The sequence below is a fragment of the Carcharodon carcharias genome, chromosome X (genome assembly GCF_017639515.1).
Source record: "Carcharodon carcharias isolate sCarCar2 chromosome X, sCarCar2.pri, whole genome shotgun sequence".
Lineage (NCBI taxonomy): Eukaryota > Metazoa > Chordata > Chondrichthyes > Lamniformes > Lamnidae > Carcharodon > Carcharodon carcharias.
Window position 1 is genome coordinate 6,153,094 of NC_054507.1, and position 23,897 is coordinate 6,176,990.

General features: G+C 47.5%; 1 protein-coding gene across 3 annotated transcripts in view; it reads left to right on the plus strand.

Annotated features, from left to right (window-relative positions):
- The first annotated feature begins 6,052 nt into the window (after positions 1–6,052).
- The window catches only part of LOC121273168 (tumor necrosis factor receptor superfamily member 5-like), a 156,631-nt gene continuing 138,786 nt past the window's right edge, over positions 6,053–23,897 (plus strand). The window contains exons 1-2 of one of the 3 annotated variants that reach the window (XM_041180148.1): positions 6,053–6,388; positions 23,677–23,770. In XM_041180148.1, coding sequence (XP_041036082.1) covers positions 6,359–6,388; positions 23,677–23,770 — 124 coding nt within the window. In that variant the 5' untranslated portion in view covers positions 6,053–6,358. The remainder of the gene's footprint in view (positions 6,389–23,676; positions 23,771–23,897) is intronic. The other 2 variants (XM_041180149.1, XM_041180147.1) reach the window with 2 other exon arrangements.

Genomic DNA, 23,897 nt, shown 5'->3' on the forward strand with positions numbered 1-23,897 from the left:
CTATGTTCCAAAAATACATTCTGGTTGTCCTTCAGGACCAAGGAACATCAGATAGTGATAGACTTTTTAGAGAACCAGGAATCAGAACAGAACCAGAAGGCAGCAACTTCTGAGACTAGTGAAAACTGGTGTAAACTTTTTAAAAAATGTTTACATATAGCACATTTCACAACTTCAGGACATCCCAAGACACTTTACAGTCAATGAAATACTTTTGAAGTGTAGGCACTGTTGTAATGTAGGAAACATGGCAGCCAATTTAAGCACAGCAAGATCCCACAAACAGCAATGTGATAATGACGCAGATGATCTATTTCAGTGATCTTAATTGTGGGCTAAACGTAGGCCACAACACCAGGGAAAACCCCTGCTCTTCTTCAAAATAGTGCTGTCAAAGAATAAATCAGCAACTGCAGGTTACTTCAGGAAAAAGTATAATTTATTTAGCGCTGTACAGTACAATGGCCATTGGGAGCAGATCACAACTGATCTGTTCAACGATACAGCATTCAACAAGCAATATTTATACAATACAATTACCTGACTCCCACATATTCACACAGTGATCTTATTAACTTGCCCTTCTTTATTCTCTTATAATTAGGTTAGCTAATTGATTTTGTTTTACCCATAGTTTTCTTGATCATCACTTATCTCTTCTAACAATGTACTATTCATTCCATGAGATAACATCTAATCCTTTTTATCTGAGTTATAATCTTGTAACAATCAGGTAGTTATGCATCAACCATTATCAGTGCTTGCAATTATATCTCACAATAGGTCAGGTAATCAGTAAGTTAACTAGATAATTACATCAGATGCAAGACAGACAATTTGAGCTTGGCCTAAATAGCCAAGTGGTTATGGTACCAGGTTTCTAACCCCCAAATCAAGAGTTCAAATCTCACAATGGCAAGTTATGAAACAATGTAACTTTCTCTGAAACAGATGGAAACAGGTTTGTACTCAAAAGAATTACAAAGAACAGGGAAGTTAAAAAACAAGCTGGCCATCATACTTATGTAATTAATTGCACACAAAGTTAATTTTATTCAGGCTACGCTCCAAGTATACTTTCCTGGTTTTCACACAAAGCTTGCAATTTCATTTTAACATTTATCTGTACGCACATAAGGTACAAGTTAAACATAGTCAGGATCGTTAATATTTCATATCTTCCTCCTTCTTGTCCATGGTGGCTTTTGGTAGGCTACAGGACAACTGGGCTATTTTATTAGCTTAATTCCTCTTACCTCTCTATTTCCTATCCTCTAATATTTTCTTTCTCAGCGCCATGAGATCTTTTACATCCACCTGAGAGAGCAGATGGGGAGACATCATGTGAAATAATGAAGTTAGTTATAAAAGTGGCAAAACTCTAACATGGTGTTAGAGGTGTTAACAGGTGTTAACAAGCAACAGGTGTTAAAGCAGGAGGTTGAGCTCAACTGACTATAACATGTTGTGAACCCATACTTTATGAAAAATGACTTTATGAATTTACTGGCTGGAAACACACAAGTAAGTTGTTAAAAAGACTAAAGCCACATTCCAGGGACTTGAGATCATAGTCAAAGATGGCTGCACATTTGCATCACTGTGCATTCTACATTCCAAGGCCATTATGTGGAGCCAACCTGTATGCAAAACCTCAACAGGAATAATTGCTTTGAAGGGGTATGAATAGGAGCCATCTCCTATCCCATTAGTAAAGCATCCAGACAATCACCTGGATACTCAAATGGGTGGAGACAAACCATTAGACATAATCATATGGAAAATGGGACTCAGGCTGAGAGAGGATTCCCAACCATAATCTAATCAAGTTACAACTGGGATATACTAGCCATGACCATGTTTGAGTCACTGGGCAATTGGAGAGAGGGTCATGTGACAAGCCAGCTACCTTTTGTGTGTTTAAGCAACCTTTTTTTCCTGCAGAACAGGACAAGCACTGAGACGCTGAAGGAGCAAGACCCTATATGGGTTCCTTCTCTCTCGCTCTCTCTCTCCATCCAACTTGCAAGTTTCAAGCCCTGCCTGCTGTTTTTTTTTATGACTTTTCATGTGCTGCAGACAGAGATTTTTAAAAAGAACTCAATCCCACAGCTGCTATCTTCAGAAGAACAAATATGTCATTCATCCACATCTTTAAACCACCTCGACATCTACAAAGACGAACTACCAAGTTCAGCCTGAAGACAGCCAAGTCACCAAACTTCGAGAGCTGTATACCCCTTTAACTTTATGGGCTTTAAATTGTTTAATCTATCATCTCATTTTGTAATATATTTGTATGTGTGTGAACTTCGAGTGTGTGTGTGTGTGAAAGTCGGAGCATTTTCTATTATTTTTCTTAGACTAGGTTAACTGCAATAAAAACTATCTTCTTCTTTACAAAAAGGTCAGAAAAACCTGGTGTGTGTCTTTTACAGTCACAGCATGTAAACACGCACTGATTTGGCAAGCATATCCTTTTTGAAAAAAATACCTGTTGCGATCAAACGAGGAGTGGGAAAAGAGGGGAACCATTCGACCCCTCCTCACCTAATCGTAACACATGTGATCTTCAGCACAGCATTGCTGTGAGTTTTAACATTTAACTTCTTAGCAACATGCAATGCTTTGGCTTCTGAATCTCAGATCCTTATCGCTAGTGCATCAACATCAGACCACAGCCACTATCTAGATTATGAAAATACATTTCCAAAATGTGGTTGCGAGTAAAGACAGGATTGGACATTGCTGTGATGCACCCCTAAGGTTGAATTGCCTGCCAACGCTGTCTAGGCTGACTTATGACTATGGCTTCGTTGGGCAACAGGAGGATCGCTAGTTTGTGTGGAACTATATCCCAGCAGGAGTCAGCCCCTTCAAGATGGAGAAAAAAACCTGAGAATGCAGGAAGGTTTGGAATATGAGTTTTAATATCGCCCAGCACCCCAGTATAGACTGTGAGCGTTGGCAGGGTGTTCAACTATGGAAGGTATCTCTACCAAGCCTGATCCTGGCCTTGGTCATAGACACAAGCCTCTGCTGTGGTCAGACAGTGGGCAGAACGGGGATCCTTGAGTGATGCTGCACCCCTCCCTATCCCCTGTCCTCAACCCCTCAAAGCTCAAGGGCACTGAAGCCAAACATGGCAGCCCTGCTATTGTGCTGGCTGAGATTAACCAATTTAGCATTGGCTCACTGCGTTTGGAAAAACTTCCACATAGTAGAGAGCCTAGCGAGGATAGCAGCTTTTAAATCAACAAGTAAAGGATTTCAAACTGCTCTGAACTGTTTGTCAACGACTGTCAGAGACATGAGCAGATGAGACTTGATGGTGTCATGTAATCTTCCTCTGCTAGATAAATGTGGCTGGTGGAGCCTGTTTCTGTTAGCTGTCATTCTGCTAGAACAGCAGGCAGGATTGTCACAGATTTGCACTCAGTGTGGCAGCAGGCAGAAAAAATGACATCTTACCTGCCGGCCGCAATGGCGGCTTTTCATGCCATATCATCCCAATCCTATCATTTCCAAGTTTCTCTCTCCTACCCTTCTTAAATAATGGAATGACACTGACAATTTTCCAATCCAAAGGGACACTTCCTGAATTTTTTTTTATTCATCCACAAGATGTGGGCTTCACTGGCTTGGCCGACATTTATTGGCCATCCTTAATTGCCAATCAAGACTTTTGGAAGATCATGACTAAAGCGCCTGCAATTTCCTCACCTACTTCCTTTAAAACCCTGGAGTGGAAACTATCAGGGTCCTGGAGACTTATTAATCTTTGGTCTGTCCATTACCATTCCTTTACTTATATCGGCCTGGAATTTGTGGTTGTAATGACGGTGAAACTGTCAGCGCTCACCGTCACTGCTGGTACAACTGACAGAAACTTATGGAATCCATACATGTGGTTAAATGCAAAAATCTAGAAGTTACCTTCAACAGTTCCTGCTCTTCCACAGGGTGCACTGCTGTAGTCTGAACAGATGCAATCAGCACAAGCTCAGTGATTTAATGTGAATTTTAATTGTTTACACACTATTCTCACTGTCAAAACCCACTGAAAATATTAATTCTTGTTAAATGAGGCATAACTGAGTTTTTAAAGTAATATTAAATTATAGCTGAACAACCTCATTGACCCTGAAAAAAATTAATTTTGCAAGGGGGGAGCTCCATTCCATTGCAATAACATTTTAAAAATTCCATGATTTTTAAAATAAAAAATGATTTTACTTTGTTTATAATGTTTTGATGATAACAAAGACATGAGTGAGGGTTTCAGCAGCAGATAAGCTGAGACAGCGGTGAAGTCAGGTGATATTTTGGAGGTGGAAAAAGGTGGTCTTAGTGATGGTGTGGATATGAGGTCAGAAGCTCATTTTGGGATCAAATATGTGACACCAATGTTACGAGCAGACTGGTTAAGACTCAGCCTGTTGCCAGGGAGAGGGATGCAGTCGGAAGCTAAAGAACAGAGTTTGGAGCAGGGGCTGAAAACAACAGTTTCAATCTTCCCAATATTTAATTGGAGAAAATTCTACTCATCCAGTACTGGATGTCGGATAAGCAGTCTGATAATTTAATAACAGTGGAGGATTTGAGAGAGGTGGGGGTGAGGTAGAGCTGGGTGTTGTCAGCGTACATGTGAAAATTAATGCTGTACTGTTTGGATGGTGTCACTGAGGGGCAGCATGTAGATAAGAAATAGGAGGGGGCCAAGGATAGATCCTTGGGGGGACACCAGAGGTAACGGTGCAGGAGCAGGAAGAGAAGCCATTTCCAGTGATTCTCTGGCTCCGATTAGATAGATAAGTATGGAACCAGGTGAGAGCAGGTCCCACCCAGCTGGACGACAGTGGAGAGGTGTTGGAGGAGGATGGTGTGGTCAAACCGTGTCAAAGGCTGCAAGACAGGTCAAGAAGGATGAGGAGGGAAAGCTTACCTGTGTCACTGTCACACAGGATGTTATTGTGACTTTGATAAGAGCTGTTTCCTTCCTGTGGCAAGGGTGGAAACCTCATTGGTGTGGGTAAAACATGGATCTCTTGTATTTCTGGTACTTTTATCTTCTTCCTCTGATGTGAAGACCGATATAAAGTAAGCATTTAGCAAGTTTACCTTTCCTGGTTTTCAATTACAACAGGGTCTCTTATTTGAGCTCTTGCTGTTTAGGGAGGTGTGTACAAGACTTGTCCAAGTACTTCTTTGAATATCTCCCACTCAGTGAATGATTCAGCCCAGTTTACTGCTGTCAATTTCTGATTCATCTCTCCAGGTTTTGAACTCAGTGTTGAGTCCATCTCCTGCAGATTGTTAATTGTCTTTAGTTCAGAAAAGAAAATTAGTGATTGAAACAGTGATATTGATATAGAGGCATATTTTTTAAAGAGGAACGTCATATTGTTATCGTATTCATAAAGAAACGGGAACTAATTGTTATGTGCAGTCACTTCTAGGCCAGATGCTGAAACACAATGTCTCCCTTCACCAGCCACATGGGGAGCAGTGAAAAGTACACTTTATGAAGCTCCAGCGTTTTGAGTCTAAAGTCTTGAGTATTTCAACTTCATGGGAACTGGAAGATGTCAGTGCTAGACAAACCCTGGCTGCCTGTCTGTGGGCTTGTGGAGATGGGGAAGGAGGGCGCAAGATGTCCTGTATTTTAAGGGATTGTCCCTTATTTTGACTGTTTGTGCTGCGTCCTTTAAGGGATGCCTTTTGTTCCTTATTTTGCGGACAGCCTGTGAGTTACTGATCTGGGGAGTCTCCTCCTACCTTTATAAAAGCAAAATACTGCGGGTGCTGGAAATCCGAAACAAAAGCAAAAATAGCTGGAAAAACTCAGCAGGTCTGGCAGCATCTGCGGAGAGGGTCACAGTTAACGTTTCGAGTCTGGATGACTCTTCAACAGAACGGTCTTATTGACTGAAGTTCTGATGAAGAGTCATTCGGACTCGAAACGTTAACTGTGACCCTCTCCGCAGATGCTGCCAGACCTGCTGAGCTTTTCCAACTATGTTTACTTTTGTTCCTTTTACCGCTTTGCTTTTTTTCCCATGTGAGCATGTGCCCAATGCCGGAAAAGGCGTGGTCTTTTATTTTATTTGACAGAATATCGGATGTCTTCTGGTTACAAAGTTGGAGAATCATTTTGGAACATTTTTGCACTTTGCCAATTTAAAAAAACACGTTATTCAGTTCTGGCATATAACCCATTGAAAGCAATGAAGTATGTTTATACTTTAAAATTGCTGTTCGCACTCAATTCAAAACAAGCGTAACTCCTGGCACGTGGAAATTTGTTACTACTTTGGTTTATTTGGAAAAAAGAACAACTGCAAGCACTGCGAGACAGATGTTTCTTCTGCGGATTCTCATTGTTACGGTTTGTGGTTTTTTTTCTTACAATTCATTCATAGAGATGTAGCCTTTTCTTTATCCTCAGTTTAATCACAGCAGCATGGGCGAACTTTTGAAAGGGAAGCCGGCATCCATTTCTTAGCGTTACTTTTTTTCTACCAGAGAAACGAGTGAGTTCCTATTTCCTGCAAAACTTAACTTTATTGTCACACTTCAGGATATAACCCGTAACAACCAGCAACCTGTGACAAGAGTTAATTCTGGTCGATCCGGGCCAGTAGTTCAAACTTTTCTTTGGCCTCGGACAAGGTACTGGCTGGATTTGGGGTGGTGCAGGCGCTAAATCAGGAGCAGGGCCGTTTAAATGGAGGAATCACAACGTTCAAGGGTCCTGTACCTGGACAATATTATAGGAAGGTATTTAAACCTTGTCCTGGTTCTTGAGAGTCTCACCTGTGATTTATTTGTGGATTCAGAACCACCGCCAAATTATAGCCCCAAACACACACACACTTTAATTTTCTTTTTACACTTGTTCAACTTAGTGTTTTTAAATTCGGCCCCACCTGATTATTTTCAGATTAGAGATTAATCACCAAAAAAAAGCCATTGCTAGAAGACGTCGCTTAGTGCGTTTTTAGAAAATGAAAGGAAAATGCACGGCATTAATGGAGAATCTGGATGTGTGCGACAGATGGCAAACGATGATCATTTTAGTGAAGGGAGTTGAGACACAAGCAACACAAAAAGATAATTACATAGATCATTGCAAAGATAATGGGGAGTGGGATTGTGCTGGGTGGCATATTAAAGGATGCGGTGAGGGAGGAGGAGAGTGGGATTAGTCTGGGTGGGATATTAATGGGTGTGGGGGAGAGTGGGATTAGACTGGGTGGGATATTAATGGGTGTGGGGAATGAGGGGGAAGAGTGGGATTAGACTGGGTGGGATATTAAAGGGTGTGGGGAGTGAGGGGGAAGAGTGGGATGAGACTGGGTGGGATATTAAAGCGTCCTGCGAGTGAAGAGAGTTGAATTACACTGGTTGTGATATTAAGGAGTGCGGGTAGTGAGGGGAATTAGATTGGGTGGTATATTAAAGAGTGCAGACTAGGATTAGACTGGGTGGGATATTAAGGGTTTGGGGAGAGGGGGATGAAACGGTGGGATATTAAAGGGTGTGGAGTGAGGAGAGTGGGATTAGACTGGGTGGGATATTAAAGGGTGTGGGGAGTGAGGGGGAGAGTGGGATTAGACTGGGTGGGATATTAATGAGTGCGGGGAGTGAGGAGGAGAATGGGATTAGACTCGGTGGGATATTAAAGGGTGTGGGGAGTGAGGGGGAGAGTGGGATTAGACTGGGTGGGATATTAATGAGTGCGGGGAGTGAGGAGGAGAATGGGATTAGACTCGGTGGGATATTAAAGGGTGTGGGGAGTGAGGGGGAGAGTGGGATTAGACTGGGTGGGATATTAAAGGGTGTGGGGAGTGAGGGGGAGAGTGGGATTAGACTGGGTGGGATATTAAAGGGTGTGGGGAGTGAGGGGGAGAGTGGGATTAGACTGGGTGTGATATTAAAGGGTGAGGGGGAGAGTGGGATTAGATTGGGTGGGATATTAAAGGGTGAGGGGAGAGTGCGATTAGACTCGGTAGGATATTAAAGGGTGTGGGGAGTGAGGGGGAGAGTGGGATTAGACTGGGTGGGATATTAATGAGTGCGGGGAGTGAGGAGGAGAATGGGATTAGACTCGGTGGGATATTAAAGGGTGTGGGGAGTGAGGGGGAGAGTGGGATTAGACTGGGTGGGATATTAAAGGGTGAGGGGGAGAGTGGGATTAGACTGGGTGTGATATTAAAGGGTGCGGGGAGTGAGGGGGAGAGCGGGATTAGACTGGGTGGGATATTAATGGGTGTGGGGAGTGAGGGGGAGAGTGCGATTAGACTGGGTGGGATATTAATCAGTGCGGGGAGTGAGGAGGAGAGTGGGATTAGACTGGGTGGGATATTAAAGGGTGAGGGGGAGAGTGGGGTTAGACTGGGTGGGATATTAAAGGGTGCGGGGAGTGAGGGGGAGAGTGGGATTAGATTGGGTGGGATATTAATCAGTGCGGGGAGTGAGGAGGAGAGTGGGATTAGACTGGGTGTGATATTAAATGGTGTGGGGAGTGAGGGGGAGAGTGGGATTAGACTGGGTGGGATATTAAAGGGTGAGGGGGAGAGTGGGATTAGACTGGGTGGGATATTAAAGGGTGAGGGGGAGAGTGGGATTAGACTGGGTGGGATATTAAATGGTGTGGGGAGTGAGGGGGAGAGCGGGATTAGACTGGGCGGGATATTAATGGGTGTGGGGAGTGAGGGGGAGAGTGGGATGAGACTGGATGCGATATTAAAGGGTGTGGGGAATGAGGGGGAGAGTGGGATTAGACTGGGTGGGATATTAAAGAGTGTGGGGAGTGAGGGGGAGAGTGGGATTAGACTGGGTGGGATATTACAGGGTGTGGGGAGTGAGGAGAGTGGGATTAGACTGGGTGTGATATTAAAGGTTGTAGTGAGTGAGGGTAGAGCGGGATTAGACTGGGTGGGATATTAAAGGGTGTGGAGTGAGGAGAGTTGGATTACACTCAGTGCGATATTAAGGAGTGCGGGTAGGGAGGGGAATTAGATTGGGTGGTATATTAAAGGGTGCAGACTAGGATTGGACTGGGTGGGATATGAAAGAATGTGTGGAGTGGGGGGGAGACTGGGATTAGACTGGGTGGGATATTAAAGGGTATGTGGAGTGAGGAGAGTGGGATTGGACTGGGTGGGATATTAAAAGGTGTGAGGAGAGAGGGGGAAGAGTGCGATTACACTGGGTGGGATAATAAATGGTGAGGGGAGTGGGATTATACTAGGTGGGATATTAAAGCGTCCTGCGAGTGAAGAGAGTTGAATTACACTGGTTGCGATATTAAGGAGTGCGGGTAGTGAGGGGAATTAGATTGGGTGGTATATTAAAGGGTGCAGACTAGGATTGGACTGGGTGGGATATTAAAGGGTGTGGGGAGAGGGGGATGAAACGGTGGGATATTAAAGGGTGTGGAGGGAGGAGAGTGGGATTAGACTGGGTGGGATATTAAAGGGTGTGGGGAGTGAGGGGGAGAGTGGGATTAGACTGGGTGGGATATTATTGGGTGCGGGGAGTGAGGGGGAGAGTGGGATTAGACTGGGTGGGATAGTAAAGGGTGTGGGGAGTGAGGGGGAGAGTGGGATTACACTGGGTGGGATATTAAAGGGTGCGGGGAGTGAGGGGGAGAGCGGGATTAGACTGGGCGGGATATTAAAGGGTGTGGGGAGTGAGTGGGAGAGTGGGATTAGACTGGATGTGATATTAAATGGTGTGGGGAGTGAGGGGGAGAGTGGGATTAGACTGGGTGGGATATTAAAGGGTGTGGGGAGTGAGGGGGAGAGTGGGATTAGACTGGGTGGGATATTAAAGTTTGAGGGGGAGAGTGGGGTTAGACTGGGTGGGATATTAGAGGGTGAGGGGAGTGAAGGGGAGAGTGGGATTAGACTGGGTGGGATATTAAAGGGTGAGGGGGAGAGTGGGATTAGACTGGGTGGGATATTAAAGGGTGTGGGGAGTGAGGGGGAGAGTGGGATTAGACTGGGTGGGATATTAATGAGTGTGGGGAGTGAGGAGGAGAGTTAGATTAGACTCAGTGGGATATTAAAGGGTGCGGGGTGTGAGGGGGAGAGGGTGATTAGACTGGGTGGGATATTAAAGGGTGTGGGGAGTGAGGGGGAGAGTGGGATTAGACTGGATGTGATATTAAATGGTGTGGGGAGAGTGGGGTTAGACTGGGTGTGATATTAAAGGGTGTGGGGAATGAGGGGGAGAGTGGGATTAGACTGGGGGGGATATTAAAGGGTGTGGGGAGCGAGAGGGAGAGTGGGATTAGACTGGGTGGGATATTAAAGGGTCTGGGGAGTGAGGGGCAGAGTGGGATTAGACTGGGTGGGATATTAAAGGGTGTGGGGAGTGAGGGGGAGAGTGGGATTAGACTGGGTGGGATATTAAATGGTGTGGGGAGTGAGGGGCAGAGTGGGATTAGACTGGGTGGGATATTAAAGATTTTGGGGAGTGAGGGGGAGAGTGGGATTAGACTGGGTGGGATATTAAAGGGTGTGGGGAGTGAGGGGGAGAGTGGGATTAGACTGGGTGGGATATTAAAGGGTGTGGGGAGTGAGGGGCAGAGTGGGATTAGACTGGGTGGGATATTAAAGATTTTGGGGAGTGAGGGGGAGAGTGGGATTAGACTGGGTGGGATATTAAAGGGTGCGGGGAGTGAGGGGGAGAGTGGGATTAGATTGGGTGGGATATTAAAGGGTGTGGAGTGAGGAGAGTTGGATTACACTGAGTGTGATATTAAGGAGTGCGGGTAGTGAGGGGAATTAGATTGGGTGGTATTTAAAGGGTGCAGACTAGGATTAGAATGTGTGGGATATGAAAGAATGTCTGGAGTGGGGGGGAGAGTGGGGTTAGACTGGGTGGGATATTAAAGGGTGAGGGGAGTGAGATAGGACCGGGTGGGATATTAAAAGGTGTGGGGAGAGAGGGATTAGACTGTGGGATATTAAAGGGAGAGTAGTATTAGACTCGGTGGGATATTAACGGGAGTGTGGGATTAGACTGTGTGGGATATTACAGGGTGTGAGAGTGAGATTAGACTGGTTGGGATATTAATGGTCGTGAGAGTGAGGGGACCAGTTGAATTAGTCTGGTTGGGATATTAAAGGGTATCAGAGTGAGATTAGATTGGGTAGGAGATTGAAGGGCATGAGAGTGAGATTAGTCTGTGTGGGATATTGAAGGGCATGAGATGGGATTAGACTGGGTGGGATATTAAAGGGTGCGAGGAGTGAGGGGTAGAGTGGGATTAGACTGGGTGGGATATTAAAGGATGTGGGGAGTGAGGGGGAGAGTGGGATTAGACTGGGTGGGATATTAAAGGGTGAGGGGAGAGTGCGATTAGACTGGGTGGGATATTAAAGGGTGAGGGGAGAGTGCGATTAGACTGGGTGGGATATTAAAGGGTGCGAGGAGTGAGGGGTAGAGTGGGATTAGACTGGGTGGGATATTAAAGGGTGAGGGGAGAGTGCGATTAGACTGGGTGGGATATTAAAGGGTGAGGGGAGAGTGCGATTAGACTGGGTGGGATATTAAAGGGTGCGAGGAGTGAGGGGTAGAGTGGGATTAGACTGGGTGGGATATTAAAGGGTGCGGGGAGTGAGGGGGAGAGCGGGATTAGACTGGGTTGGATATTAATGGGTGTGGGGAGTGAGGGGGAGAGTGCGATTAGATGGATGCGATATTAAAGGATGTGGGGAGTGAGGGGGATTAGACTGGGTGGGATATTAAAGGGTGTGGGGAGTGAGGGGGAGAGCGGGATTAGACTGGGCGGGATATTAATGGGTGTGGGGAGTGAGGGGGAGAGTGGGATGAGACTGGATGCGATATTAAAGGGTGTGGGGAATGAGGGGGAGAGTGGGATTAGACTGGGTGGGATATTAAAGAGTGTGGGGAGTGAGGGGAAGAGTGGGATTAGACTGGGTGGGATATTAAATGGTGCGGGGAGTGAGGGGAGAGTGGGATTAGACTGGGTGGGATATTACAGGGTGTGGGGAGTGAGGAGAGTGGGATTAGACTGGGGGGGGATATTAAAGGGTGCGGGGAGTGAGGGGGAGAGTGGGTTAGAGTGGCTGGGATATTAAATGGTGTGGGGAGTGAGGGGGAGAGTGGGTTTAGACTGGATGCGATCTTAAAGGGTGTGGGGAATGAGGGGGAGAGTGGGACTAGACGGGGGGGGATATTAAAGGGTGTGGGGAGTGAGGGGGATAGTGGGATTAGACTGGGGGGGATATTAAAGGGTGTGGGGGGTGAGGGGGAGAGTGGGATTAGACTGGGTGGGATATTAAAGGGTGCGGGGAGTGAGAGGGAGAGTGGGATTAGACTGGGTGGGATATTAAAGGGTGTGGGGAGTGAGGGGGAGAGTGGGATTAGACTGGGTGGGATATTAAAGGCTTTGGGGAGTTGGCAAGAATGTGACTAGACTGGGTGAGATAGTAAATGGTGTTGGAATGGGATTGGACTGGGTGGGATATTAAAGGGAGAGTAGTATTAGACTCGGTGGGATATTAACGGGAGTGTGGGATTAGACTGTGTGGGATATTACAGGGTGTGAGAGTGAGATTAGACTGGTTGGGATATTAAAGGTTGTGAGAGTGAGGGGACCAGTTGAATTAGTCTGGTTGGGATATTAAAGGGTATCAGAGTGAGATTAGATTGGGTAGGAGATTGAAGGGCATGAGAGTGAGATTAGTCTGTGTGGGATATTGAAGGGCATGAGATGGGATTAGACTGGGTGGGATATTAAAGGGTGCGAGGAGTGAGGGGTAGAGTGGGATTAGACTGGGTGGGATATTAAAGGGTGAGGGGAGAGTGCGATTAGACTGGGTGGGATATTAAAGGGTGAGGGGAGAGTGCGATTAGACTGGGTGGGATATTAAACGGCGTGAGAGTGCGATTAGCCTGGGTGGAATATTGAAGTGTGTGAGGAGTGAGGGGTAGAATGCAAATAGAATGGGTGGGATTTTAAAGGGTGTGGGGAGTGAGGGGAAGAGGGGGATTAGACTGGGTGGGATATTAAAGGGTGTGGGGATTGAGGAGATTGGGATTATGCTGGGTGGGATATTAAAAGGAGAGTGGGATTAGTGTGGGTGGGATATTAAAGGGCGTGAGAGTGAGTGGGACCAGTGGCATTAGTCTGGTTGGGATATTAAAGGGTATAGGGAGTGAGGAGAGTGGGATTCGACAGAGTGGGGTATTAAAGGGAGAATGGGATTAGCCTGGGTGGAATATTGAAGGGTGTGGGGTGTGAGGGGGAAGAGTGCGATTAGACTGGGTGGGATAATAAATGGTGAGGGGAGTGGGATTATATTGGGTGGGATATTAAAGCGTCCTGCGAGTGAAGAGAGTTGAATTACACTGGTTGCGATATTAAGCAGTGCGGGTAGTGAGGGGAATTAGATTGGGTGGTATATTAAAGGGTGCAGACTAGGATTAGACTGGGTGGGATATTAAAGGGTGTGGGGAGAGGGGGATGAAACGGTGGGATATTAAAGGGTGTGGAGGGAGGAGAGTGGGATTAGACTGGGTGGGATATTAAAGGGTGTGGGGAGTGAGGGGGAGAGTGGGATTAGACTGGGTGGGATATTAAAGGGTGTGGGGAGTGGGGGGGGAGAGCGGGATTAGACTTTGTGGGATATTAAAGGGTGTGGGGAAGTGAGAGGGAGAATGGGATTAAACTGTGTGGGATATTAAAGGGTGTGGGGAGAGTGGGTTTAGATGGGATATTAAAGGGTGAGGGGAGAATGGGATTAGACTGGGTGGGATATTAAAGGGAGAGTGGGATTAGACTGGGTGGGATATTAAAGGGAGAGTGGGATTAGACTGGGTGGGATATTAAAGGGAGAGTGGGATTAGACTGGGTGGGATATTAAAGGGAGAGTGGGATTAGACTGGGTGGGATATTAAAGGGAGAGTGGGATTAGACTGGGTGGGATATTAAAGGGAGAGTGGGATTAGACTGGGTGGGATATTAAAGGGAGAGTGGGATTAGACTGGGTGGGATATTAAAGGGAGAGTGGGATTAGACTGGGTGGGATATTAAAGGGAGAGTGGGATTAGACTGGGTGGGATATTAAAGGGAGAGTGGGATTAGACTGGGTGGGATATTAAAGGGAGAGTGGGATTAGACTGGGTGGGATATTAAAGGGAGAGTGGGATTAGACTGGGTGGGATATTAAAGGGAGAGTGGGATTAGACTGGGTGGGATATTAAAGGGAGAGTGGGATTAGACTGGGTGGGATATTAAAGGGAGAGTGGGATTAGACTGGGTGGGATATTAAAGGGAGAGTGGGATTAGACTGGGTGGGATATTAAAGGGAGAGTGCGATTAGACTGGGTGGGATATTAAAGGGAGAGTGGGATTAGACTGGGTGGGATATTAAAGGGAGAGTGGGATTAGACTGGGTGGGATATTAAAAGGTGTGTGGAGTGAGGAGAGTGGGATTGGACTGGGTGGGATATTAAAGGATGTGGGGAGTGAGTAGCAGAGTAGGATTAGACTGGGTAGGATATTAAAGGGAGAATGGGATTAAACTGTGTGGGATATTAAAGGGTGAGGGGAGAGTGCGATTAGACTGGGTGGGATATTAAAGGGCATGAGAGTGGGATTAGATTGTGTGGAATATTAAAGGGTGCGGGGAGTGAGGGGAGAGTGGGATTAGACTGGGTGGGATATTAAAGGGTGTGGGGAGTGAAGGGGAGAGTGGGATTAGACAGGGAGGAACATTAAAGGGTGTGGGGAGTGAGGGGGAGAGTGGGATTAGACTGGGTGGGATATTAAATGGTGTGGGGAGAGTGGGATTAGACTGGGTGTGATATTAAAGGGTGTGGGGATTGAGGGGGAGAGCGGGATTAGACTGGGTGGGATATTAATGGGTGTGGGGAGTGAGGGGGAGAGTGCGATTAGATTGGGTGCGATATTAAAGGATGTGGGGATTGAGGGGGAGTGTGGGATTAGACTGGGTGGGATATTAAAGTGTGCGGGGAGTGAGGGGGAGAGTGGGATTAGATTGGGTGGGATATTAATCAGTGCGGGGAGTGAGGAGGAGAGTGGGATTAGACTGGGTGTGATATTAAATGGTGTGGGGAGTGAGGGGGAGAGTGGGATTAGACTGGGTGGGATATTAAAGGGTGAGGGGGAGAGTGGGATTAGACTGGGTGGGATATTAAAGGGTGAGGGGGAGAGTGGGATTAGACTGGGTGGGATATTAAATGGTGTGGGGAGTGAGGGGGAGAACGGGATTAGACTGGGCGGGATATTAATGGGTGTGGGGAGTGAGGGGGAGAGTGGGATGAGACTGGATGCGATATTAAAGGGTGTGGGGAATGAGGGGGAGAGTGGGATTAGACTGGGTGGGATATTAAAGAGTGAGGGGCAGAGTGGGATTAGACTGGGTGGGATATTAAAGGGTGCGGGGAGAGTGGGATTAGACTGGGTGGGATATTACAGGGTGTGGGGAGTGAGGAGAGTGGGATTAGACTGGGGGGGGTTATTAAAGGGTGCGGGGAGTGAGGGGGAGAGTGGGTTAGATTGGCTGGGATATTAAATGGTGTGGGGAGTGAGGGGGAGAGTGGGTTTTGACTGGGTGGTATATTAAAGGGTGCAGACTAGGATTGGACTGGGTGGGATATGAAAGAATGTGTGGAGTGGGGGGGGAGAGTGGGATTAGACTGGGTGGGATATTAAAGGGTGCGGGGAGTGAGGAGAGTGGGATTAGACTGGGTGGGATATTAAAGGGTGCGGGGAGTGAGGAGAGTGGGATTGGACTGGGTGGGATATTAAAAGGTGTGGGGAGAGAGGGGGAAGAGTGCGATTAGACTGGGTGGGATAATAAATGGTGAGGGGAGTGGGATTATATTGGGTGGGATATTAAAGCGTCCTGCGAGTGAAGAGAGTTGAATTACACTGGTTGCGATATTAAGCAGTGCGGGTAGTGAGGGGAATTAGATTGGGTGGTATATTAAAGGGTGCAGACTAGGATTGGACTGGGTGGGATATTAAAGGGTGTGGGGAGAGGGGGATGAAACGGTGGGATATTAAAGGGTGTGGAGTGAGGAGAGTGGGATTAGACTGGTTGGGATATTAAAGGGTGTGGAGTGAGGAGAGTGGGATTAGACTGGGTGGAATATTAAAGGGTGTGGGGAGTGAGGGGGAGAGTGAGATTAGACTGGGTGGGATATTATTGGGTGTGGGGAGTGAGGGGGAGAGTGAGATTATATTGAGTGTGATATTAAAGTGTGCGGGGAGTGAGAGGGAGAGTGGGATTAGACCGGGTGGGATATTACAGGGTGCGGGGAGTGAGGCGGAGAGTGGGATTAGACTGGGTGGGATATTAAAGGGTGTGGGGAAGTGAGGGGGAGAGCGGGATTAGACTGTGTGGGATATTAAAGGGTGTGGGGAAGTGAGAGGGAGAATGGGATTAAACTGTGTGGGATATTAAAGGGTGTGGGGAGAGTGGGATTAGATGGGATATTAAAGGGTGAGGGGAGAATGGGATTAGACTGGATGGGATATAAGAGGGAGAGTGGGATTAGACTGGGTGGGATATTAAAGGGAGAGTGGGATTAGACTGGGTGGGATATTAAAGGGAGAGTGGGATTAGACTGGGTGGGATATTAAAGGGAGAGTGGGATTAGACTGGGTGGGATATTAAAGGGAGAGTGGGATTAGACTGGGTGGGATATTAAAGGGAGAGTGGGATTAGACTGGGTGGGATATTAAAGGGAGAGTGGGATTAGACTGGGTGGGATATTAAAGGGAGAGTGGGATTAGACTGGGTGGGATATTAAAGGGAGAGTGGGATTAGACTGGGTGGGATATTAAAGGGAGAGTGGGATTAGACTGGGTGGGATATTAAAGGGAGAGTGCGATTAGACTGGGTGGGATATTAAACGGCGTGAGAGTGCGATTAGCCTGGGTGGAATATTGAAGTGTGTGAGGAGTGAGGGGTAGAATGCAAATAGAATGGGTGGGATTTTAAAGGGTGTGGGGAGTGAGGGGAAGAGGGGGATTAGACTGGGTGGGATATTAAAGGGTGTGGGGATTGAGGAGATTGGGATTATGCTGGGTGGGATATTAAAAGGAGAGTGGATTAGTGTGGGTGGGATATTAAAGGGCGTGAGAGTGAGTGGGACCAGTGGCATTAGTCTGGTTGGGATATTAAAGGGTATAGGGAGTGAGGAGAGTGGGATTCGACAGAGTGGGGTATTAAAGGGAGAATGGGATTAGCCTGGGTGGAATATTGAAGGGTGTGGGGTGTGAGGGGGAAGAGTGCGATTAGACTGGGTGGGATAATAAATGGTGAGGGGAGTGGGATTATATTGGGTGGGATATTAAAGCGTCCTGCGAGTGAAGAGAGTTGAATTACACTGGTTGCGATATTAAGCAGTGCGGGTAGTGAGGGGAATTAGATTGGGTGGTATATTAAAGGGTGCAGACTAGGATTAGACTGGGTGGGATATTAAAGGGTGTGGGGAGAGGGGGATGAAACGGTGGGATATTAAAGGGTGTGGAGGGAGGAGAGTGGGATTAGACTGGGTGGGATATTAAAGGGTGTGGGGAGTGAGGGGGAGAGTGGGTTTAGACTGGGTGGGATATTAAAGGGTGCGGGGAGTGAGGGGGAGAGTGGGATTAGACTGGGTGGGATATTAAAGGGTGTGGGGAGTGGGGGGGAGAGCGGGATTAGACTGGGTGGGATATTAAAGGGTGTGGGGAAGTGAGAGGGAGAATGGGATTAAACTGTGTGGGATATTAAAGGGTGTGGGGAGAGTGGGTTTAGAAGGGATATTAAAGGGTGAGGGGAGAATGGGATTAGACTGGGTGGGATATTAAAGGGAGAGTGGGATTAGACTGGGTGGGATATTAAAGGGAGAGTGGGATTAGACTGGGTGGGATATTAAAGGGAGAGTGGGATTAGACTGGGTGGGATATTAAAGGGAGAGTGGGATTAGACTGGGTGGGATATTAAAGGGAGAGTGGGATTAGACTGGGTGGGATATTAAAGGGAGAGTGGGATTAGACTGGGTGGGATATTAAAGGGAGAGTGGGATTAGACTGGGTGGGATATTAAAGGGAGAGTGGGATTAGACTGGGTGGGATATTAAAGGGAGAGTGGGATTAGACTGGGTGGGATATTAAAGGGAGAGTGGGATTAGACTGGGTGGGATATTAAAGGGAGAGTGGGATTAGACTGGGTGGGATATTAAAGGGAGAGTGGGATTAGACTGGGTGGGATATTAAAGGGAGAGTGGGATTAGACTGGGTGGGATATTAAAGGGAGAGTGGGATTAGACTGGGTGGGATATTAAAGGGAGAGTGGGATTAGACTGGGTGGGATATTAAAGGGAGAGTGGGATTAGACTGGGTGGGATATTAAAGGGAGAGTGGGATTAGACTGGGTGGGATATTAAAGGGAGAGTGGGATTAGACTGGGTGGGATATTAAAGGGAGAGTGGGATTAGACTGGGTGGGATATTAAAGGGAGAGTGGGATTAGACTGGGTGGGATATTAAAGGGAGAGTGGGATTAGACTGGGTGGGATATTAAAGGGAGAGTGGGATTAGACTGGGTGGGATATTAAAGGGAGAGTGGGATTAGACTGGGTGGGATATTAAAAGGTGTGTGGAGTGAGGAGAGTGGGATTGGACTGGGTGGGATATTAAAGGATGTGGGGAGTGAGTAGCAGAGTAGGATTAGACTGGGTAGGATATTAAAGGGAGAATGGGATTAAACTGTGTGGGATATTAAAGGGTGAGGGGAGAGTGGGATTAGATTGTGTGGAATATTAAAGGGTGCGGGGAGTGAGGGGAGAGTGGGATTAGACTGGGTGGGATATTAAAGGGTGTGGGGAGTGAAGGGGAGAGTGGGATTAGACAGGGAGGAACATTAAAGGGTGCGGGGAGTGAGGGGGAGAGTGGGATTAGATTGGGTGGGATATTAATGAGTGCGGGGAGTGAGGAGGAGAATGGGATTAGACTGGGTGTGATATTAAAGGGTGTGGGGAGTGAGGGGGAGAGTGGGATTAGACTGGGTGGGATATTAAAGGGTGTGGGGAGTGAGGGGGAGAGTGGGATTAGACTGGGTGTGATATTAAATGGTGTGGGGAGAGTGGGATTAGACTGGGTGTGATATTAAAGGGTGCGGGGATTGAGGGGGAGAGCGGGATTAGACTGGGTGGGATATTAATGGGTGTGGGGAGTGAGGGGGAGAGTGCGATTAGATGGATGCGATATTAAAGGATGTGGGGATTGAGGGGGAGTGTGGGATTAGACTGGGTGGGATATTAAAGTGTGCGGGGAGTGAGGGGGAGAGTGGGATTAGATTGGGTGGGATATTAATCAGTGCGGGGAGTGAGGAGGAGAGTGGGATTAGACTGGGTGTGATATTAAATGGTGTGGGGAGTGAGGGGGAGAGTGGGATTAGATTGGGTGGGATATTAATCAGTGCGGGGAGTGAGGAGGAGAGTGGGATTAGACTGGGTGTGATATTAAATGGTGTGGGGAGTGAGGGGGAGAGTGGGATTAGACTGGGTGGGATATTAAAGGGTGAGGGGGAGAGTGGGATTAGACTGGGTGGGATATTAAAGGGTGAGGGGGAGAGTGGGATTAGACTGGGTGGGATATTAAATGGTGTGGGGAGTGAGGGGGAGAGCGGGATTAGACTGGGCGGGATATTAATGGGTGTGGGGAGTGCGGGGGAGAGTGGGATGAGACTGGATGCGATATTAAAGGGTGTGGGGAATGAGGGGGAGAGTGGGATTAGACTGGGTGGGATATTAAAGAGTGAGGGGCAGAGTGGGATTAGACTGGGTGGGATATTAAAGGGTGCGGGGAGAGTGGGATTAGACTGGGTGGGATATTACAGGGTGTGGGGAGTGAGGAGAGTGGGATTAGACTGGGGGGGGTTATTAAAGGGTGCGGGGAGTGAGGGGGAGAGTGGGTTAGATTGGCTGGGATATTAAATGGTGTGGGGAGTGAGGGGGAGAGTGGGTTTTGACTGGGTGGTATATTAAAGGGTGCAGACTAGGATTGGACTGGGTGGGATATGAAAGAATGTGTGGAGTGGGGGGGGAGAGTGGGATTAGACTGGGTGGGATATTAAAGGGTGCGGGGAGTGAGGAGAGTGGGATTAGACTGGGTGGGATATTAAAGGGTGCGGGGAGTGAGGAGAGTGGGATTGGACTGGGTGGGATATTAAAAGGTGTGAGGAGAGAGGGGGAAGAGTGCGATTAGACTGGGTGGGATAATAAATGGTGAGGGGAGTGGGATTATACTAGGTGGGATATTAAAGCGTCCTGCGAGTGAAGAGAGTTGAATTACACTGGTTGCGATATTAAGGAGTGCGGGTAGTGAGGGGAATTAGATTGGGTGGTATATTAAAGGGTGCAGACTAGGATTGGACTGGGTGGGATATTAAAGGGTGTGGGGAGAGGGGGATGAAACGGTGGGATATTAAAGGGTGTGGAGGGAGGAGAGTGGGATTAGACTGGGTGGGATATTATTGGGTGCGGGGAGTGAGGCGGAGAGTGGGATTAGACTGGGTGGGATATTAAAGGGTGTGGGGAAGTGAGGGGGAGAACGGGATTAGACTGGGTGGGATATTAAAGGGTGTGAGGAGAGTGGGATTAGATGGTGGGATATTAAAGGGTGAGTGGAGAATGGGATTAGACTGGGTGGGATATTAGAGGGAGAGTTTGATTAGACTGGGTGGGATATTAAAGGGAGAGTGGGATTAGACTGGGTGGGATATTAAAGGTTTTGGGGAAGTGAGGGGGACAGTGGGTTTAGACTGGGTGGGATATTAAAGGGTGTGGGGAGTGAGGGGGAGAGTGAGATTAGACTGTGTGGGATATTAAAGGATGTGGGGAGTGAGTAGCAGAGTAGGATTAGACTGGGTAGGATATTAAAGGGAGAATGGGATTAAACTGTGTGGGATATTAAAGGGTGAGGGGAGAGTGCGATTAGACTGGGTGGGATATTAAAGGGCATGAGAGTGGGATTAGACTGGGTGGAATATTAAAGGGTGCGCGGAGTGAGGGGGAGAGTGGGATTAGACTGGGTGGGTTATTAAAGGGTTTGGGGAGTGAGGGGGAGAGTGGGATTAGAATGGGTGGGATATTAAAGGCTTTGGGGAGTTGGCAAGAATGCGACTAGACTGGGTGAGATAGTAAATGGTGTTGGAATGGGATTGGACTGCGTGGAATAGAAAAGGGTGAGCAGAGTGGGATTAGATGGGGGGGTTATAAAAGGGTGTGGTGAGCTATTGTGAGAGGGGGATTAGACTGGGTGTGATATTAAAGGATGTGGAGAGTGATGGGGAGAGTGGGATTAGACTGGGTGGGATATTAAAGGGTGTGGGGAGTGAGTAGCAGAGTAGGATTAGACTGGGTAGGATATTAAAGGGAGAATGGGATTAAACTGTGTGGGATATTAAAGCGTGAGGGGAGAGTGCGATTAGACTGGGTGGGATATTAAAGAGCATGAGAGTGGGATTAGACTGGGTGGAATATTAAAGGGTGCGGGGAGTGAGGGGGTGAGTGGGATTAGACTGGGTGGGTTATTAAAGGGTTTGGGGAGTGAGTGGAGAGTGGGATTAGACTGGGTGGGATATTAAAGGCTTTGGGTAGTTGGCAAGAATGCGACTAGACTGGGTGAGATAGTAAATGGTGTTGGAATGGGATTGGACTGCATGGGATATAAAAGGGTGAGCAGAGTGGGATTAGATGGGGGGGTTATAAAAGGGTGTGGTGAGTTATTGTGAGAGGGGGATTAGACTGGGTTGGATATTAAAGCGTGAAGTGAGTGGGATTAGAATGGGTGGGATATAATAGGGTATAGGGAGTGAGGGGGTGAGCGGGAATAGACTGGGTGGGATGTTAAGGGGTGTGGGGAGAGTGGGATTAGACTGGGTGGGATATAAAAGGGAGAGTGGGATTAGTCTGGGTGGGATATTAAAGGGCGTGAGAGTGCGGGGGACCAGTGATATTAGTCTGGTTGGGATATTAAGGGGTATAGGGAGTGAGGAGAATTGGATTAGACAGGGTGGGGTATTATAGGGAAAGTGGGATTAGCCTGGGTGGAATATTGAAGGATTTGGCAAGTGAGGAGGAGAGTGCAATTAGACTGGGTGGAAAAAATAAATGGTGAGGGGAGTGGGATTATACTGGGTGGGATATTAAAACGTCTAGCGAGTGAAGAGAGTTGGATGACACTGGGTGCGATATTAAGGAGTGCAGGGGATTAGATTGGGTGGGATATTAAAGAGTGTAGAATAGAATTAGACTGGGTGGGATATTAAAGGGTGTAGACTCGGATTAGACTGGATGGGATAGTACAGGTTTTGGGGAGTGAGCGGAGTTTGTGATTTGACAGGGTTGGATATAAAATGGTGAAGAGTGGGATTAGATGGTGTGGGTTATTAAAGGGTGTGGGGAGAGAGGGAGAGTGGGATTTGACTGGGTGGGTTATTAAAGGGTGTGGGGAGTGAGGGGGAGAGTCGGATTAGACTGGGTGGGTTATTAAAGGGTGTGGGGAGTCAGGGGGAGAGTGGGATTAGACTGGGTGGGTTATTAAAGGGTGTGGGGAGTCAGGGGGAGAGTGGGATTAGACTGGGTGGGTTATTAAAGTGTGTGGGGAGTGAGGGGGAGAGTGGGATTAGACTGGGTGGGATATTAAAAGGTGTGGGGAGAGGGGGAGAGTGGGATTAAACTGTGTGGGATATTAAAGGGTGAGGGGAGAGTGCGTTAGACTGGGTGGAATATTAAAGGGTGGGAGAGTGCGATTAGACTGGGTGGAATATTAAAGGGTGAGGAGGAGAGTGGGATTAGACTGGGTGGGATATTAAAGGGCATGAGAGTGGGATTAGACTGGGTGGAATACTAAAGGGTGCGGGGAGTGAGGGGGAGAGTGGGATTAGACTGGGTGGGATATTAAAGGGTGTAGACTCGGATTAGACTGGATGGGATAGTACAGTTTGTGGGGAGTGAGCAGAGTGTGTGATTTGACAGGGTTGGATATAAAAGGGTGAAGAGTTGGATTAGATGGTGTGGGTTATTAAAGGGTGTGGGGAGAGTGGGATTAGACTGGGTGGGTTATTAAAGGGTGTGGGGAGTGAGGGGGAGAGTGGGATTAGACTGGGTGGGATATTAAAGGGTGTGGGGAGTGAGGGGGAGAGTGGGATTAGACTGGGTGGGTTATTAAAGGGTGTGGGGAGTGAGGGGGAGAGTGGGATTAGACTGGGTGGGTTATTAAAGGGTGTGGGGAGTGAGGGGGAGAGTGGGATTAAACTGGGTGGGATATTAAAGGGTGTGGAGAGTGAGGCATTGAGTGGGATTAGACTGGGTGGGATATTAAAGGGTGTGGGGAGTGAGGGGGAGAGTGGGATTTGACTCGATGGGATGTTAAGTGGTGAGGGGATTGGGATCAGACTAGGTGTGATATTAAAGGATGTGGGGAGTGAGGGGGAGAGTGGAATATTACAGGATCTTTTTGTGCCACTCTTAGAATCAGCAGGCACCCCCGGGTCCTGGTTAGTTTCTGGTTCATTGCTTCGTTCCCCCTCCCTTTGTAATCATGCTGCACTTGTCATTTCAGCGTGGAATTCTAACTGCTGAAATGTTTCTCGTTGCCCTTCATTTATTTATCCAGGTTGCAAGCTGTGCTTTGCATTTCATCCAACGCGGTCCATGTGATGAAAAGGAATATGAGCATCAAGGCTTCTGCTGCCCAAAGTGTAAACCTGGTAAGTATGTATTCCAGAGCCAGTATATACTGACAGGAGTGAGGGGAGTGATTCACCTTTCTGATCTCTGGGTGGAAGTGGTTGTTCACCATTCGCCATCCCTCTTGTCGCGGATGTTTTTTCCACA